The sequence below is a fragment of the Conger conger genome, chromosome 18 (assembly GCF_963514075.1).
Source record: "Conger conger chromosome 18, fConCon1.1, whole genome shotgun sequence".
Lineage (NCBI taxonomy): Eukaryota > Metazoa > Chordata > Actinopteri > Anguilliformes > Congridae > Conger > Conger conger.
Window position 1 is genome coordinate 17,255,229 of NC_083777.1, and position 19,082 is coordinate 17,274,310.

The 19,082-nt window shown below is 43.3% G+C and overlaps 2 protein-coding genes across 6 annotated transcripts in view; both read right to left on the reverse strand.

The window, feature by feature from the left end:
• Positions 1-11,119, reverse strand: part of LOC133118394 (attractin-like protein 1) — a 199,240-nt gene extending 188,121 nt beyond the window's left edge. For both annotated transcript variants that reach the window (XM_061228372.1, XM_061228373.1), the window contains exon 1: positions 9,992-11,119. In XM_061228372.1, coding sequence (XP_061084356.1) covers positions 9,992-10,236 — 245 coding nt within the window. In that variant the 5' untranslated portion in view covers positions 10,237-11,119. The remainder of the gene's footprint in view (positions 1-9,991) is intronic.
• Positions 11,120-13,219: 2,100 nt separating this feature from the next.
• Positions 13,220-19,082, reverse strand: part of mcph1 (microcephalin 1) — a 29,651-nt gene continuing 23,788 nt past the window's right edge. For all 4 annotated transcript variants that reach the window (XM_061228340.1, XM_061228342.1, XM_061228341.1 and 1 more), the window contains 2 exons: positions 13,849-14,086; positions 13,220-13,699 (listed from right to left, as the gene is read on the reverse strand). In XM_061228340.1, coding sequence (XP_061084324.1) covers positions 13,635-13,699; positions 13,849-14,086 — 303 coding nt within the window. In that variant the 3' untranslated portion in view covers positions 13,220-13,634. The remainder of the gene's footprint in view (positions 13,700-13,848; positions 14,087-19,082) is intronic.

Consider the following 19,082-nt stretch of genomic DNA (forward strand, 5'->3'; position numbering starts at 1 on the left):
TACCCAACCACTCAACATCAGGGGGGACAGCATTTCATGATTATAATCTCCAGCAAGTGAACAGCCATTTAAGACAATACAACAATGTGTCAAAGCGGTCCATGGAGCCGGTCTCAAATGTGACCGGGGCATAAAACATTCATGTTTAAGGTATGTTTGCGCATGCAGTTGCATGGATACCGTCCCGCAGGACGGCTCCAGCTCATCGCCATGCCTCCCGTGCGCGGCCGTCAGCGACGCTGAGGGAACCGTGCCCTCACGCAGACCGTAAAAACAGCGGAGAGAGAGAGCGGAAGTGCCGCAGAGAGAAAGCGCCGCAGAGCAATCGCCGTGTTCGCCGCGTGTGAGCAGCGAGGAGCCATCAACATGCCACGGCCAGGACAGGAGAGGAAATAACAAGGCTTTATTTATTTTGAAGGGCTGGGGGGGGGGGGGGGGCAGGTGGCAGCTTCCGGAAGGTAAATCGAACATTTCTATTATTCAGAGCCTATCTGTGAATATCTAATGCGCCCTCAGGCTGAACATACTTCCCCCTGTCACTCGGTAGATGGACAGACCACATCAATCCAGCCATAGCGATGGAAAGCCTTTTTACATTGTGGAGAGTCAAAGTCACTGTCCACAGACCTACTAACCTTCTAGTCTGGAGTTTTTCCCCCCCACAGAGGTCAGTTTGTTACTCACTCCTTATGGACTGCTAGGAGACATATAGCAGCTATCAGCTAAATAATCCATATATCTGCAGTCCCAATCAGGGCAATACCAGACATGGCTACAGCTAATTTCAGAGTATTAATACCGTCCCATAGTATAAACACACATCATACCCAAGTATACAGTTCAGCTGTATCGGTGCCCTCCAGATCTAGCTTTTAAAAAAGATTAATCAGCATCGATTTTATTTTACTTGCAAAGCGATTTCATAGTTTGGTTTCCCTCAAGGTGAATTAATTTCTCCTCCAATCAGCCAGACAGCTGAACAGCTGTCCTCTTCACCTGTGAGTGAGGATCTGAGCCCATTAGGACAAGACCAAAGGACCGCACAGAAAGAGAGGTGTGTAAATTCAAACAGGGCCGAGAGGACCCGCAGGAGAGCTGGACTGTGTGCAATAACCCTGCTCATGTATTCAACCATTGTAGATAGAGAATATTAAAGAGAAGCAATATGCATATCACAGACAGCGTTCGGATTTTATCACCTGAAAGGCTGAGATGTCTGTGTCACTGTTCAGATACAGTTCCTCTCTACAGAGTTCCCAGCGTGCCATTGTGCTGAGATCACAGTAAAAACTGAGGGGTTTTCTCCTACTGGGACATCATGTGTGAAATTGCCAGCAAAGTTCCCGGGAGATCTCAGATTTTCCTGAAATTTCATATGAAGGAACTTTAGGAAGTCTGACACATATTTCAGATTTGGGTCACACGTGCTCAGAGGAACTAGCAAAGTGCCAACTGTGGGGCATTTTTGGCCCAATAGACAAACTGCTTTAGACCCTGCAATGTATCAACTGTACGGACAACACTATCAGATGTTCTACATTATGACACTCATGATGCTGCACATTATTCTTGATAATGGATAATAAGGATTCATATTTCAATGCACTGTTCTTGATTAGCACCTTAAGCATGTTCCCTCTTAGAAATCAGAGAAAGATGCAAGTGTACTGTTCAGATACAGGCACAGACGCAGATGTCCTGGCCACAGAGACAAACAAAAACACGGAGAGAGACGAATACAGAGTTAGACACAGACATGGATGCAAATGCAGCCTACACAAGACATAGATGCAGACACAAACACAGTCAATTTCTGAAATCTTTGTCCAAGTTCCCTTCAGAGTGTTCCAGAGAGGGTTTGGGGAATGGTAGCTGTGAGCACAGAAGCACAGAGATGCTATGGTGTGTAAGTATGTGTGGCACTGAGGCACAGTGGGGGTTTAGCATAGAGAATGTCACAGACAGCCCTGTAAGGGCTGCTAGTCATGGTTTATAAGCATTGTAGCGAAGGCCTCAGTGATCGATCGTGTAATCCTGCTCCACACACAACCCCCCAGCGCTTAACAAGTGTCCCCGCGGCGAGAGGCCGCGTCCCGCTGGTCTCGCAGAGCGCCGATCATCACGCGCGACGGAACAGCTTCTCCTCCGCCCCGTTAAAAACGCACGCTCCCCTCCCTCCCCGCAGAGCGCCCTCCCCTTCCCCGCGTCACCATCTGTCCCTGCCCCAGCAGCCCGGCGCTTCCGCTCAACGCGTATGGCGAGGTGTAAAACGTCAAGCGCAAAAAGCCGGGAGGGTCTCGTCTAAAAAGGATCACCTGCTCTCGTGCCGCTCGCATTAAAAAGAATGGGAAAACTCGAGAGCCGAGACACTACAGGGCTTGACTACAGCTGGCCAGATATGCCCCGGAAACACCTTAAACACCCATAACTGAGCTTTCCGCAAGGTTTAACTGAGCCACAACCTGGCACACGACACACGGATTACACTGGTATTACACCGGCCAGGCTCTAGTCCAGGAGTGCCCAACCCTGGTCCTGGGGTGTCGCAGGATCTGCTGATTCATGTTTTCACCTTCATTACAACAACCACTTTAGACCCAACAAACTCGCTGAGGTGAGTTAACTGTGCGATCGACTGCTTAAAGCGGTACATATAATTAAATACAGAATCCAGCAGACCATGACGCTCACTGGGGCCTGCGTTGACCTCCCTCTGATCTGCACCGCTAACCCGGAGGAATAGGTGTCCTCCTGAAATACAGCTGCCCGGTTCTTACACGCAGCGCAGCATAGCAGTTTACACGCGTTGAGAATGGAATCTGTAACCTGCACAGCACTGAGAAATGAGGAAGAGAGAATGGAATGCTGTTGAAGAAAGACACATAGCCTGAGGATGTGTAGATAATAGAAACAGTGGATTCCTACTACCTGTGGGCTTAACGCCTCAGCAGAGGATAAATCCTGGAGAAATCATTTGTGATAGCATCTTAGCCATGCAGCTGTGGCATGGGTAGCCATCTTGTGAACACAACCCCAAACTCAAATTTGTGTCTGAAGTTCACAACATGGAAACTGTGCAACCCCTTTCTTTATGAATGTGTTCATTACCATACTTCCATGCACAGTAGATGGATTTGCTGACAGTTGAGGGCATTGTTGTATTGCGTTGAGAGGGGCACTGGAACGCAGCTGTACCACGGTCAGAGAAACCGTGTCATATTATGAGCAGATGAGACTGAACTCAGTATCAGCACCTAGCATTCCTGGTGCTTATCACAGAAAAACACAGGACTCTACACTCAACATCAGTACCATAGACAGAATGCAGTTATTAATACAACTCTGAGGACTTATGAAATGACCTGATTTCACATGTTCTTCCTTACCATTACAAACATGTTGTTTTAATGCCGTTTAGTCAGCCTGTCCATGGCAGCCCCAGCCAGCTCAGAGAACACTCTCTTCTGCCAGCGGAGTCTCTGGAGACAGAGGGACACCTAGTCCTCGCCATCCCTCTCCTCTGAAGCCCAAAGCGTTTTCCAGCCCATTATCCCAGCTGATGCCCTCTCTGACCCCAGGGGTCCACTCAGAACCAGCACCAGCACCGTTCTCAAAGGAAAACTGTCTGCACGGCTGATTGAGCGGGAACAACACATTCATGAATATGCAAATTGCTTTGAATCCAACGGTGCTTTCTGAGGACTACCTCCAGAAGGCCGAGGAGGAGAATAAGTCAGAGTGGATTGATTATGAGAATGACTGGAGGTCAATTACAACCGGAGGTGCTCTGAGGTTCAGACCGACGGTCTGCGGGATTTTACACTGGGTTTGGTGAAAGGATCACAAGGACAGAGTACCAAGAGGCTTCGGGAACAGGACTTCCAACTCCACAGTCGTAGGCTCGAACCCAAGTTGAAGAACTGCTAGTGTAACCTACATAGCTTCAGTAAACATCTAACATGCAAGTCACTCTAATGAGTGTGCCTGCAAAAGGGCTAAAATGTAAACTGTTTAAATATCAGCTCTAGGCTCCACAGAAGAACTAATCCTCACTTCCTGGCTGAGGTCATGACCACTCTTTCACACATAGCTTTAGAGTATTTTACAGTTCCATCTGTGATCTCATCAGGGTACTTCAGAGCAGATCATGTCTTCACTCAACTCTGTTACAGTTTTAAATGAAAAAGAACTGGCTACAATCCCAAACATTCTCCCAACGTTTGGGATTGTAGCCACAGCAACACAGCCAGATGGGATCAGATTAAATTAATTGACCATAATTAACTGAGGGGTCAAACGTAATATGTAAACGAACCCTTCCTGGTTATGATGAAGCAGGTTTTATCTGCTGTGTGTCTGACACCATCCGGCATCCCAAAATAAACCCCCAGACCACCCAAAGAGTTTACACAGACAGTTAATACCCCTTCCACACTGAAGCAATGACCCGTGTAAGACCTAGGTGTGAATGGGTCAGTCCATGTTATCTGACCCAGGCCTTCCTGGGTTTATCGCAGGATCAACAAGCCTAGGCTTTAGGATGTCGGTTAGAGGAAGTGTTAGATGAGATATTTCAGTCATGGGGAACAGATATGAAAAACTCACATAAACATAGCATACGTGCATTTCTATTTGCAGGCAAGTACTGTGTGTGAGTGAGTGTGAGTGAGTGTGCGAGCGTGTGAGTGTGTGAGTGAGTGACAGAAATGGTGAAAGAGATAGAGGGAAAGCGTGCAAGGGGGGATGTGTGTCACTGGAGAATGGAAGATAAGAACAGCTCCAGCGCAATACTAGTGCGCTGCAGAGCGAGTGTCAGGCTAACTGCTGCTGTCAATCTTCTTAAGAGGGGGAAACCAACAGCCTGTTGTTAGAGGCCTTGTGGCTTCGGAGCGCTGGACTGTGTTTGAGCTGCTGTGGCCCAACAGTCTGTTTGAGAGTCACTGTTCTACAGTATGCTTAAGAGCTCCTATAGACTGCATTTCAGAAAAATGAAAACATACCTGTTTTTTAACTCGCCAATGTTATGAATTTTCCATTTTTGACAACTTATTTTAAAGCTGTGATGTTTCATCCTTACTAGCCAATTCAAGTGATGCACAACTCTAGCCACGATGCACTCCGATAGGCATTTTCCTTATCAGTCTGCTGTTAAAACCAATATGGCCTTGCAAACAATAAAACTGCCATATTTGTCTTACTTCTAAGGGATTGTCCAATTATCTCAACACTACACATCTGTTCTGAGACGCCCAGCTCGGCCAATAGGAAAACTGGTAATAACTAGGCTGTGAAAGAGAAAAATATGTATTTACTAGTGTCAATGAAAAGCCCAATCATATTCTTTACTCTGGCATAAAACTGCTCACAGACATCAAAGCAATAAACCAGGAAGCAGGCTTATTTACCCTCATCAGTCAGAAATTGGACTGCACTTCTCAACTTTAAACTTTTAAAACATCCCCTGGTGGTGCTACAGGATTTATAGCGTCTAAACAACATACTAATGGAGGGAGAGGGATAGAGAGGGAGAGAGACGCTGTCTAGCTGAGCACCTCATAAGCCTTATGTATTACTGATCATTTGGCTTGAAACTCATTTAATGTAGGCTAATATGTGACCTTTTATTTTTTACCACTTGTCTGTGACGATATGAAGGCCATCACATTAATTAAATTTAATGCAAGTTACTCAGAAATCAATTCACCAAATACTAAAAGAAAAATTTAATGAACCAAATAGTTAGTGTGCGTATGTAGACAGAGAAATTACTGTATATGGGGATTAAATACTCAATACTCAAAAACATTTTGTTTTGCTGGTACCATTTTTCTGTTCACTGTGTTTACTCAAAATGTTTCAATACAACAAAAAATATTTAACCACAAAAATAATAACAAACAATAGCACAGCATACCAACACCACATAAATTCCCTTTCACAGCCTATATATCACTGACCATCTCAGGACAGAGGGGAGACTGACCTTACAGGGGGGAGACTGACCTTACAGAGGGGTGACTGACCTTACAGAGGGGGGACCGACCTTACAGTGGGGAGACTGACCTTACAGAAGGGAGACTGACCTTACAGAGGGGAGACTGACCTTACAGAGGAGTGACTGACCTTACAGAGGGGAGACTGACCTTACAGAGGGGAGATTGACCTAACAGAGGGGAGACTGACCTTACAGAGGGGTGACTGACCTTACAGAGGGGAGACTGACCTTACAGATGGGAGACTGACCTTACAGAGGGGGGACCGACCTTACAGTGGGGAGACTGACCTTACAGATGGGAGACTGACCTTACAGAGGGGTGACTGACCTTACAGAAGGGAGACTGACCTTACAGAGGGGAGACTGACCTTACAGAGGAGTGACTGACCATACAGAGGGGAGACTGACCTTACAGAGGGGAGACTGACCTAACAGAGGGGTGACTGACCTTACAGAGGGGTGACTGACCTTACAGAGGGGAGACTGACCTTACAGATGGGAGACTGACCTTACAGAGGGGTGACTGACCTTACAGAGGGGAGACTGACCTTACAGATGGGAGACTGACCTTACAGAGGGGAGAGTGACCTTACAGAGGGGAGAGTGACCTTACAGAGGGGAGACTGACCTTACAGAGGGGAGCAGTGATCTCAGGGCACTGACAGGAAAAAGCACTCCAGTAGGTCACAGAGTCAAACTGGGGGACCATACCAAACCATTTCTAAAAGCAGAAGACTGGGATCACAGTTTTCTGTCTCCGTTCTTTATTTTAAAATGTCAACTACAAATAAAACAACAATGACTAAAAAACACAACCTTGGGTGAATTCTGCTCAAACCACTTAATTTTGAGTGCTCTGTTCCGGCCACATTTCCATCCATACGTCTGAATAATTAATAAACGAGACAGGCCACCGTAAAACCGTCTCCCCACCTACATCCTACATACAAGGCCCAGTCCCCAGCCATGGGAGAGATGCCCACACAAAAGGACCCGGAATAGCACTACCAAAGAGCCCAGATGATTGAACCAAAAGACAAACACCAAGCTGAACACCGCCATCTGCACAGGGCAGCGGAGCCTGGTCACACAGGGCTCGTGTCACTGGCCCAGGACCCCAGCAACGCTCCCTGATCCATTCGGTTGGCCAGTTAGTGAAGCCTTTCAACGGCTCGTTCAGGCCATTACACGTCAACACTAAGAGAACAGAAAAACACACTTTCACATACCCGCCCTGCGACAAGTGCAGTTCACCTTGACAACGATCGCCTCTGAATACGGGCGCTACTGGAAGTGTGCTTTTAGTCTAATAACGTCTTCATTGGCCGACAACAATAAATGAAATTGTCGGGTAAGTGAAGTGAACGTCCTGTTTGCAGCTGGAGGCAGCTTCAATGAACACAAGCAAGCAAACACACACGCACACCCACACCCACACGGACATTTTTTTTCTCAAAACTATCCATTTACACAACTGGCTTTACAAGAAAATCACATTAAGAAACTTTGCTAAAAGGTACAGTGTTTTTCCCACCTGGGGTTTTAACCACGTTACAAGTTATAATCTCACATGAAATACCTCACAAACATGGAATACAGTGTTTCATCCCACCACTAGGTGCGAATGCCACAGGCGGTAATTAATAGGCTATTCACTATGCTGTCATAGAGACCGATGGCTTTGTCATGCGTAACTTACAGGTGTCAAGGGTTGATTAATTACAGCTCATGCACAGAAGCTTATACAGTTTAATGCAAAAGATACCATGTCAGTGACACAATTTTTGTTGTCTTTGCTCTGGAGTCCAGCACAATGAATATGACTAAAGTGCAACCCGCCAGCTTTAATTTGAGGGCATTTACAACCATATTGGGTGATCATTGTAGGAATTGCACACATTTTTATACAAAGTCCACCCCCCCCCCCTCCATTTTAAGGGGGGCAAAGGCAACTGGGCCAATTTACAATCTGAAATTGTTCAATATTCACTACATGGTCCTTTGCACTGAATGGCTGCCTGAAGCCTATGACCCACACACATCACTAGATGCTACTCTAAGTACAACACAGGCCACCTTCCATGGATAAGTCCAGTTCTGTGACCATCTTCCATTCTTCTGTTTAAGGGGTGTTTCGCCTTTATTCTCATCGTCAGGAAGTGAAACACGTTAAACTAGAGTAAGGATGGGTGGGTGCCATGACCAGTCAACAACACTGCACTTTTTTGCCCAGAAAAACCCAGTATCTTTGCCCAGTATCTTCAGGGTTATATGCATTAAACTGCATTCGCCTTGGTAAAAACCAACATGATTGTAGTGAACTTCTAACTGGCCTCACAGAAGTGGCTCCATTAACTATGATGGCCATGTTTTTCCAAGAAGTGTTTATTGGTTTAAAATGCTCTGGTGCTTTACAAAGTATGCATTTAATTAGTAATGGAGATGAATACATTTTCCACCTTTACCCTCCATCTGTTTCTTCTCCATTTTTCCTGCACCCTGCATCACATGTCATGGAGGCTCTGAGCTCGGAGATGTTCAAAAGATATTTTCCGAGGAAACAACTATATTTGAAAATATATACAAGGGGAATGACATGACAACCCTGTTACACCCACCCTCCTTCCAAAAACTGATACATTTTTGGTATATTTATCCAGGGAAGAGTGTTTAAATTGTTAACACAATGTTGTTTGTATTCATATTCCGATTCCTTTCTGTACGTATGCTTTGAGAAAATATCCAAATGCATTTCATGCCAATAAAGAATTTTGAATTTCAGTGGGATAAAATCCAGCATGTCGACATCAAGCCAATGACACCCGCCAATGTGTCGTTGTAGATGTAACATTTGTAAATTAAAATGAATGGGATTTGGCAAACAGTACCATCTTAGCAACCCTTCCAGTCAGCACAGGTCTGCTGGGACTATAGGATCACATGTAATATGACCTTCCTGAATGCTATAAAAGAACTAATGGTCCCGATTAAAAGACATTCTCTTGAGTGGTCAGTTTGATAGGTCTTTAATGGAAGCTCAACAGTACACACCACTTGCAGATTCATTGCCTACTAATCTGAATATGTAATACTTTGTACTGGTAGGTCAGGGACCATTAAAAAAGCTCTGGGACATAGATAATTATATGGATTGAAGTCTTGCTGCGTTTAACCAACTAAAGTACTGTAATAATCATATGGACACCTTTATTCCTTTTAAAGGTTCAGCAATGGCAATATGAAGTATAGGCTACCTACCAAAACAAGACCTGTGTTTTAGAGAAATACAAGCTAACCGCTTTAACCTCAGGTAGGCTACACCAAAACACTCATTAACTGATGGGGAGCCTGGGAAGTGAGACGTCTTTTTCGGTAATGAATGACTGGAAAGTTGTTAATTTCGGGAGTATAATGAAAGCCTTGGTGCTTTAGTCATCTCTACCCACGATTTCCGAGATATCTGTACAGTAAAATAGGAAGAATTGGAAGCTTTGAAAAAAAATAGGCTAAGACAAAGATGTCAGATCACCAGAGCAAATAAAGGCTCGTCCTTCTCCTCTCGTTGTCCCTGAAGCATTCGGGGATAATTGTTATCATGATGGGGGGCTTGTTTGATGTGTTCCAGCACTGGTACGGGCTATATTGTGTTTTTATTTCTCAGACCATACCACCTTTGGGACCGAACAAAAGGGCTGAGCGAAGCTTAGAAAATCAGTGCGTATGCTATCCCCAATTCCCATTGCGTGCTGCAAAGGAGAGAATGAGGCCGAGCTGTGGAAACATCACACTGGAAACGAGTCCGGAAACACTGTGGCCTTTCGTATGTAAACACTGCATGTTTCTTTTAAGTAGGGTGCCAGAGCATGCAACGGAACAGCCACACTACCTTCACTCGGCATTTCAGACAGCAATCAAACAATGTGAAAGAAGGACGGTCAATGATGTAAGTTAGCTAATGTAAGTTATACTGTAACCTTAACAAGGACCGTTACTTACTTGAATCTTCCCTGGCAATGCTGGCACAAATCCCCGACCCATCCTTTGTCACAGATGCAAGTTCCATTGAAGCACCTTCCGGAAAAGCATTTTTTATCGCAGGGTTTGGAAGGGGATCCTTCGGTGTAAAGCACCAGGTAAAACACGATTAAAAATAGCAAATATCCATTGACATCCTGCGAATTGGAATGTCTCCTCCATTTAAACCAAAGGACGCCGCTTTTTGCGAAAATATTTGTATCCATTTTTAAAAGCTACCAGAATGTAGAGACAAACTTAAATGATATGTTGGGTCTATGTTTATAAATAGCTCATTCCACCAACACCAAGTTGTTTTGACTTAGGCACGTGATAGTTATAGTTTCTGCGTTTAAGTGACTTCAAATGTTTAAAAATGTTGCATATTATTGAACTTTCTGAAAATCCGAGGGTCATGAAAAAATAAAGCAGAGTTTTACTGCACTTTTGAATTCGTGACCAAAGAGAATGAAACGGAATCCGACAAGATGCTACCTCCCGCAGACAGAGCAGAAAAGCACACGACAGCAAGCAGTCGCAGATTTCGAAACGGGAAAACAGCGTAGCCAATTATCACGTTGTCTTTTCAGGACCATTTCAGACACATTGGTTGCCTATGCGTATAGATTTGTACAGACAAAATGTTACAATTCACAAAGTGGGCTACCTCTATTCAAAACAGACCCGAGCAGCCATTTTAAAGCGCTTATATTTCCTGAATCAAATATTTTTATGGGAAATTTATGCACAGCAGTGTACTATCACTAAAAGGCTACACAACGGCCTTCCAGTTCTAGAACAAAAGGACTGAAATGTGAACGACTGCTATTTCCAATTTCAGCTATAAAAATCCAGTAAGATCTGACCATGGATGTAACGAGGATAACTGGTGTTCACAGTACCGATGATAAAAGAAACCGGATTAATCTCCCGTGGCCTACATCATATTTGTCTCCGTTTATTTGAACGATGCAAACTACGGCGCCAGATGCAGTCCTTGGTTTTCAGAATTTTCGATGAATCCCAATTGTGCGGAAAAAGTCTAAGCTATATCAGCGAGTTCCATCTTTCAACTCTGTCCACAGTACGGTGTTTGTGCTGCTGCTTCTCCAGGAGAAAGTCCCACACTTCCAGCTGAGCATGTGCGAGCCACAATCCCTCATTTAAAGAGACAGTGCCGTACAAGGGGTCAATCAATCCCAGATCATCTTCTTGTCATAACTCGTAAAATCTACACGTATTCCGTTTTGCCCAGGGGTGAAACGAAACGACAACGAGGAGCTCTTAACTTCAGTAATTCGACTACAATACAGTCTCTATGAGGCCGGAGATCGGTTTATAAGTGATCATGGAGACTACAGAGAGAGTGCTGTGGTTTTAATTATAAGGCCACGCATAGAGGGATAGTCTTACAAGAGGCCATTCACAGAGAACCCTGTGGTTTCTTTTAAAGGTTGTGTATATATAGTCCTGTAATGTTTGAAGTGGTCATACACAGAGAGACTTCTGTAGTCGTTATAACTGCTTTTACGTTATTTTTTAAATAAAATGTCACACAGAGATAGTCCTATTATATAAAAGTTGTGAACAAAAATAGTAATAAAGTTATCGTTAAAGTTGTTATGACAGGTCCGATAGTGTGTATATGTGTATAAAACGATCCTGTCCATTAGGGTGGGGTGGAGAAACACCCTTTCTCGTTAGTCAACTGAAGCTTATCAGTCAAAATACATGAAAGTTGGATTTCTTCTAGGAATAAGCAGTATCCACTTCTGAAATGTCATCTAGATTTCACATAATTTGCAACGGCAGTATACTGTTTTGTTCATACTTTTTTGTATTGACTGTAGAATTTGAATTATGTGTGTGTTTAAAATTTTTACAACAGTTTTTTTACCAAGCAGTTTCTCTTCATGTCATACAGAGTCTGGGTTTCCAGACTAAACTTCTAGGCAGTAAATACATTTTTTATATTTTTGGTTTCTGTCTAGGTATCAATATTGCTTTGCTTTAGTACTTACTATTGGCACCAGGAGGAACCTGAAATCACTCTACAAACAGGATTGCAAAAGCCTTTTATGCCTATTGTGAGGAAAATGGCACTACACACCAACCGAATATCCTTTCTACAATAGTATTACATATTTTCTGTTTGTTTCACTGTGTCCTTATCGTAACTCTTCTCTTAAATCTCTCTCAAACTAAGCCTCTGAACACTGCCCGGAAACACGTTTGGTAATGTTCCGATGTATCAGTTAATGAGCTGCACCATAATCTTTAAGTTTAAAGTGGTCCAGCTCCAATTGATGGGACAGCCCTTAAAAGGAAAACCATGGGAGCATTTTTAGTGAGATGTACTAACGCACATGAGTGTGCTATATTATATCCAATACATTACATGATATCAATTTTACAAATGTCAAACAACTAGGACAGGCAGACATTGATATTTATATCCGCCAAGAAAATGGTCACAATTAAAATCGAGACATTATTTCAGTACACACTAACCAGGTCAGTCCAGAACTTGTTTCTCGTTCTCCTTTGTTGTAGTGTTTTGGCCTTCTGGGAGTTGAGAGTGTTTGGTTGTTCATCTTCCAGCGATAATGAGGATTCATTCCAATGACCTACCTAACACACAGGTGGCTTCATGGGTACAGAGACATTAGTCTGAGTCTCTCTGGATCATATTATCTATGCAGAGGGGTGCATGACGGGTTTGATTAATAAATAGATGTTCTCTGTGCACCCGGCCCATGGCAGAGAAAACAGACTTTCTGCATCATGTTTAATTCAACAGGCCATTTTATTTTCTCATGAGACCGACAGTGTGAAGAAGCTTCTTACTTATTTTTCTTAAATATGTTGTGTTAGGGCACTTAATGCTAGCTGCAAGAAGAGTGTACAGTGGACACAGAAACTGGAGGGAGATCATTCCTTCCAACGTTGAGGCTACAAGAGACAAGAATATTGTCTTTTTAAAGACAATCTGGAATATATCAATTGTAATATATTTAGATTGCCCCTGTTGATGATGAAACATTGAAATACTGTTTGCCTGGTCAGTGCGGAACGACAAATAAAGTTTGTAATATTTTTCCTCTATTACACTTTATTAGTTGCCACTTCCATGAAAATGAAGACGAAGATGAAAATTGTCCTGAGCTTAGGGGACAAGGAAGCAGTCACAGAAAAAACAACTCACAAACATTTTGTCTCTTACAGGCATCTCCAAACACTCTCATTTTATTTCTTAAATCCATACACACGTTTATTCTTTTAAAATGCAGAAACACAATATATATAAATGTGTGGGCTAGAGTGTAGCATACTGGCCAGGGGGTGTAACTCCCAGACTGTCAGTTGGATCACTTGATGGAGTGCTGGCCATACACTTGGGTAAGTTACTTCACCAGATTTGCTTCAGTAAATATCCACCTGTATAAGTGTATTGTGTCTAAAGCATGCAAGCTATGAAGTCGCTCCAGCTAAGAGTCTCTGCTGAATGCCTAAAATGTAAAAGTATGTCAATGTCTACAATACTGTTGCTGCGGTATGAAAAATAACAAAACAAAAATATCCTGAAAAAATATGTACTCTTTTCTTGGAAACATTTGAAAAGCATTCACTCTGATTTTTTGTCCAGGTCATAGCTGTCGTACGGCAGTTCCTTCAGATGAGTGAGGCAATCTAAAGGAGAAAGAAAACAAAGCCATCATAATGGAACCGAGAAGAAAAGAAAACACAAAAGAGCTGAACACAACTGCTGGCGGAAAGGTTATCAGAAAGTAAAATACAGTGTGTGGCGTGTGTGAGGCGCGTGTGAGGCGCGCCCTTACCCAGCACCCACTGCTCAGAGAGACTGCGTGTCCCCTGCGGTTTCTTGCCCTTGTACGGGCCGATGCAGACGCCCGCCTGACGCACGGTCTTGCACACCGTGCCCCCGCACAGCTGGATGAGCTCCGTCAGGCTCCGCGTGGGGGGCTGGGACTGGGGGGACACGAACATCACCGGCTGGCCGGAGAACAGGTCCTGCTGGTGCTCACCCGCCGACAGGTGCTGCTGGAGGCGGCAGACCTGGGACAGGTGAGAGATAAGCCAAAAACAAGAGCATAATCAAGTGCCCTTCTGTGATGATAGTTACAATGATATTTAGTGTCAGGAGATGTGCTGTGCTTGAATTCCCTCATGAGACATTGGGGGCAGCAGTGAGTACAATTAGGAACGCTAGACAGTATAGTGTTCAGGTGGGGTCTCGGTTAAATGTTCCCATTGTGTCCATTATCTGTGTCTGTTGTTGCGGGTGACACCCAGAAGAGGGCGCTGCTTTTACAGTGAACATCATGAAGCAAGCTTCCTTGATTTTATGAATCATATAAACATTACAAAGGAAGACATCATGGCACCTGTTAGCCGTGTCATTTCCTGTGAAGCGGCTCCGGAATGCTGTCATGCTCTCAAAGGGACAAAAAAAAAGAAATCCTGACAAATAAACTGAAGCCGGGACAGTATAGAAATGAGGTGGCTGATCTGGAAATGCACACAGGATGTAGATGTTGCTGTTTACGGGAGATGCAAGGAAGTGTATTCGCAGAAAAGCAGAATGGCTCAACTACAATGTTAATGAATACCTAATAATGTACGTATTAGGTATTTATTCAGCAGGTGATGAAATGGAGGGCATCCAACCACAGGCTGGTCATTTTATGGGAGCATGAAGTAAATTTTTTTTTTTTTTTTTTTAATAAAAAAAAAAGGTATAAAAAAAGTTAGATACAAAAAAACATGAATTATCATGACGATTATTGGTATTGTTATGTCCTATTCCAACATTATGTAGATGGACACCACCGTTTCCCATAGCAATAAAACAAAACCATAAAAGTTCTGAACCCTTTCCCAAAACAAGACAGCAGATGTCAAACTTGTGGAATTCCAGGCAGTACTGCGTACAGGCACGTATCTGTTTACAGTCATCGAAGGAAAACACGTGAATCTCCAAAGGGACCGGAATTTTCCCTCTTTCCAACATTTTTTAACGCCGCGTCAGCCGGCCGTAGACACCTGCCCCGAAGAATGTTATTATGACTGGCGGAAGAGGCACCAAAAACACGCAGGTTTAGATGTTCTTAATTCCACCAAAAATAAGTGATGGGGTCACTTCCTTCCACCCAGATCTCTTCCGTTTGCATGAAACGGCCGGCTCAAACAATGGCCCTCACACACATCTGAGGATCCCAGTCTGTCAGAGTGCTTCTAACTTTCGCACTTTTCAATGAGCGCTCTTCCTCTGTGGTTCTGAGCCCCCGAACGCCAGCCTTCCCCCCCCGTACCGCTGACATCACTGCACTTCCTACAATACCCGTTCACATCTGTGTCCGTGTGCATCCCCGCATGTGTGTGTGCGCATATGGACCAGGAAGGCCAGGATGTGCATTAGACAACGTGTAATTCTGCTTTTCCTTTGGATTTGAACTCCAACCACAACTTTATTGCCCATCAATATTATAATTGGGTAGTTAGACAAAATAGTGTGTGTGGGTAATAATTATGCTATACCGCATAATTACCTTAGCATCTTGTATTATTATCATATTCACAATGCATTATTTTGGCCTTCACACACAACCCACATGCACACACTCTCTCACACATAGTCTACTCTCACCCCCCCAACACACACATACCCCCCCCCACACACACACACACACACACACACACACACACCTAAACACACACAGAGAATGCTACCTATACATTTCTGTCTTGTCTGTATCTCGTTTGACCTGACAATAAAAGCCTTATTACACTTGAATCAGAGCAGATAATGAGCACTGCGTTCTCTGCCATTGTGCCTAAGAGTTCTTCTGCCGGAAGTCTTAATAGATGCAGCCAGTACAATTTCAGCTTTCTTCAACAAAACCACACGACGCCAAACTGGACATAGACAGGGAATGGAAGTGGGATAAGATGACCCCCTGCTTAGGAAGGATTTATTTTTCCATAGGACAGAAATTATAATCTGAAAATTGTTTGAACATAAAGTTCATAGTTTAATTCAGTACAGTACACAGTACATTTGGTACTGTGGCACAAATTTAATGTTCGAAATTTCAGAAAATTAAATATCCCTAAATATGTCCTGATCCTACACATAATGTAGCATATTACAATACCATTGTACCATTTCAACACTTAAAGCTAAATAAATACATTAAAATGAATAAAATGCAGAAGAGGAAATGTCCTTTTATGCCTGTATCACCACATCACATGAACAAAACAAAAAACACATTACGGTAATGAATATGTGCTTAAGTGGAATGATGAACAATTCTGTCAGATTCAAACTGGCTTCAGAATGGAGACTGATGCAGCCTTTTACAGGCCAAGAGTGTTGGGATAACCCCTGTCATTCACAGCCTGCTGTGATAATATGAATCAATCAGCTATCAAGGTCAAGCTGGCACAATGACTGACAAGTGCCATTGTGTGTATACTCCACTTTCCAGTATAAAAAGGGCAAAATGGCATTAGCATTGTATCTGCAAAAATAATTTTGGTCAACACGATGATAAAAAATGTGAAAAGCTGTTTGTTGTCCGTGGTAAGATGTGAACTCTGGGATTGTAGGAAGCGGTGAATGAGCAGAGGGAGTTGGGGGGGGAGAGGATTTCAGTGATGAAAAACCCCTGGGTTCAAGACAAAACATCCTCTTTGCACATTTATTTCCTGCACAACATACCTGTTTTTTCCCCTCAGTGAGGTAAAATTTGAGCTTGTTTCAGAGGACTGAAAAACAACTCCACGAAAGCCTGATTACTCATCAGAATTATCAGAATTTCTTTGGCACACAACGCAACAATTTGATCAAATTCTTCCCCGAATAATTAAGCCTTGAATTTCATAATAAAGTAAATAAGTATTCTGATGATTATTAGCCTCTGTGCTACTTTTGTAAGGAATACTGCTCTTATGTAATTGTATCTTGTTATTTTAATGAATGTTCTCATATGAACGAGATTCAAATGGGAGTGCCGATTGTTTATGTTTTTAACGTAAGTATTTTGTAATGTGAAATTGATAAATACATTATGCTAGTATTCACAATAAAGTTAAAAAAAAAAAAAAAATTCTTGTTAAGTTATGATTTCAACAGTGATTGCTCTGCAACATGCTACCAAGTTTTTGTTTTTGCAGAAGGGTTATTATCATGTTATGAACGCCTATGTTTCACAATCCACTTTACAATCATTGTAAATTGATAACAATGAGAATTAAAAATTTGTCCTTTTTTAGTGCATATGGTAAAATCTTTGAATGACATCACATTACATTTATGTTTCAGGCATTTGGCAGATGCTCATATCCAAAACAACTTACACAGCTAAAATTCTTTACATGCAGTCCATTTATACAGGATATACAGCAGTTCAAGTAAATTACCTTCTGTAAGTACTTCCTCAAGGGCACAATGGAGGTTCAGCAGACAGTACAGCGGACATTATAGTACTTACAGTACAGCGGACATCAAACAACCTCGGCCAAGACTACTGCAGTCGCAGTCTTGTCTATAAAATGACCACATATAGGTTTTACATTTGTAAGTATAAAATCTACACGTTACATGAGTTAACTTGTTTGCAAATAGCTGAAAAAACAAGCTCTCTACTGATTCCATTGGTCACCACATCCTCCTGGATTGTGTTCTTTCAAAGCCGCGGCGGTGCTGAAGCACTCCCTGATTCTAAACACTTTTCTTTCTTTTGGTCCTTTCTTTCTTTTCCTTCATTAATCTTTCTTTCTTTCCGGGGTGGCACGGATGGAATCTTTCTTTCTTTCCGGGGTGGCCGCCTCACAGCAAGGAGGCCCTGGGTTCGAATCCCGGTCGGCCGGGGGCTCTCTGTGCAGAGTTTGCATGTTCTCCCCGTGTCTGCGTGGGTTTCCTCCGGGTACTCCGGTTTCCTCCCACAGTCCAAAGACATGCAGGTTAGACTGATTGGAGACTCTAAATTGCCCATAGGTATGAGTGTGACTGAATGGTGTGTGTGCCCTGCGATGGACTGGCGACCTGTCCAGGGTGTATTCCTGCCTTTCGCCCAATGTATGCTGGGATAGGCTCCAGCCCCCCTGAGACCCTGTTCAGGATAAGCGGGTTAGGATAATGGATAGATGGATGGATCTTTCTTTCCTTTTTTCGTTCTGTCAAATCAACAATTCCGTCCTTCTCACCTGTAAATACGAAACGTATTCAAATAGCTTAACCTACACCTGGCTCGGGAAACTCACAAAACTCACAAAGGACAGAGCTGGATCAGGGATGAAATCGTAATGCTTGCCGCAGGTACCAGTGTGTTTCCAGGTGGGTAGAAACTCATCTGACAGTTCATAACTGCTTTAAGAGCAGACTTAAACCGAGAAGGCATTTACAAATCACCTTCACAAAGATAGCGATCTTGTAAAAGGAAACCCATTATCGGCACATAAATCCAACACTTAAGGGCTTCCTTAAATGCTGTCCCCAGCTGAGATGAAGCAAGTTGGGGAAGACTAATCCATACAGGAGCAAAAGAGTGATGCTATTGTAAAATCACGCAAAACTATAAGAAAAGTATCATTTATGAGGTCCTAGAAGCAGCACTGAGGCGCCTGAGGATAGATCAAGAAAGATCGTGTGATGAGGAATTTCATTCCAGGTGAGGAAACGCCTTGCGTCACAGCTGCATTTAAAAATGAAGAAAGGCCTGCATGTAGATTCAAAAGATGACAACAGTTCCTTCACTTTGTTAGCGAAGCAGCAGGGGTCTGCGTCATTGAAATGTTGAAGTTGCAGGTTCTGTTACCTTGGGGAAGGAGGTCAGAACTGAATGTTCTGTTTGGATAAAAAAAAACTTGTTGAATTTTTGTTGGATAAAAAAAAACATTTGATCAAAGTTGCAGGTTTGCGACTATAAACTTTATTTTTTCCTCTCTCCCGCTCTCCCTGGCACGGGTCCTGATCCGGCCGGACTCCAGGGGTGCCAGGAAGCGGGGTCCGCAGCCGTGACCCCAGACACATCCTGCCGCTTAACGG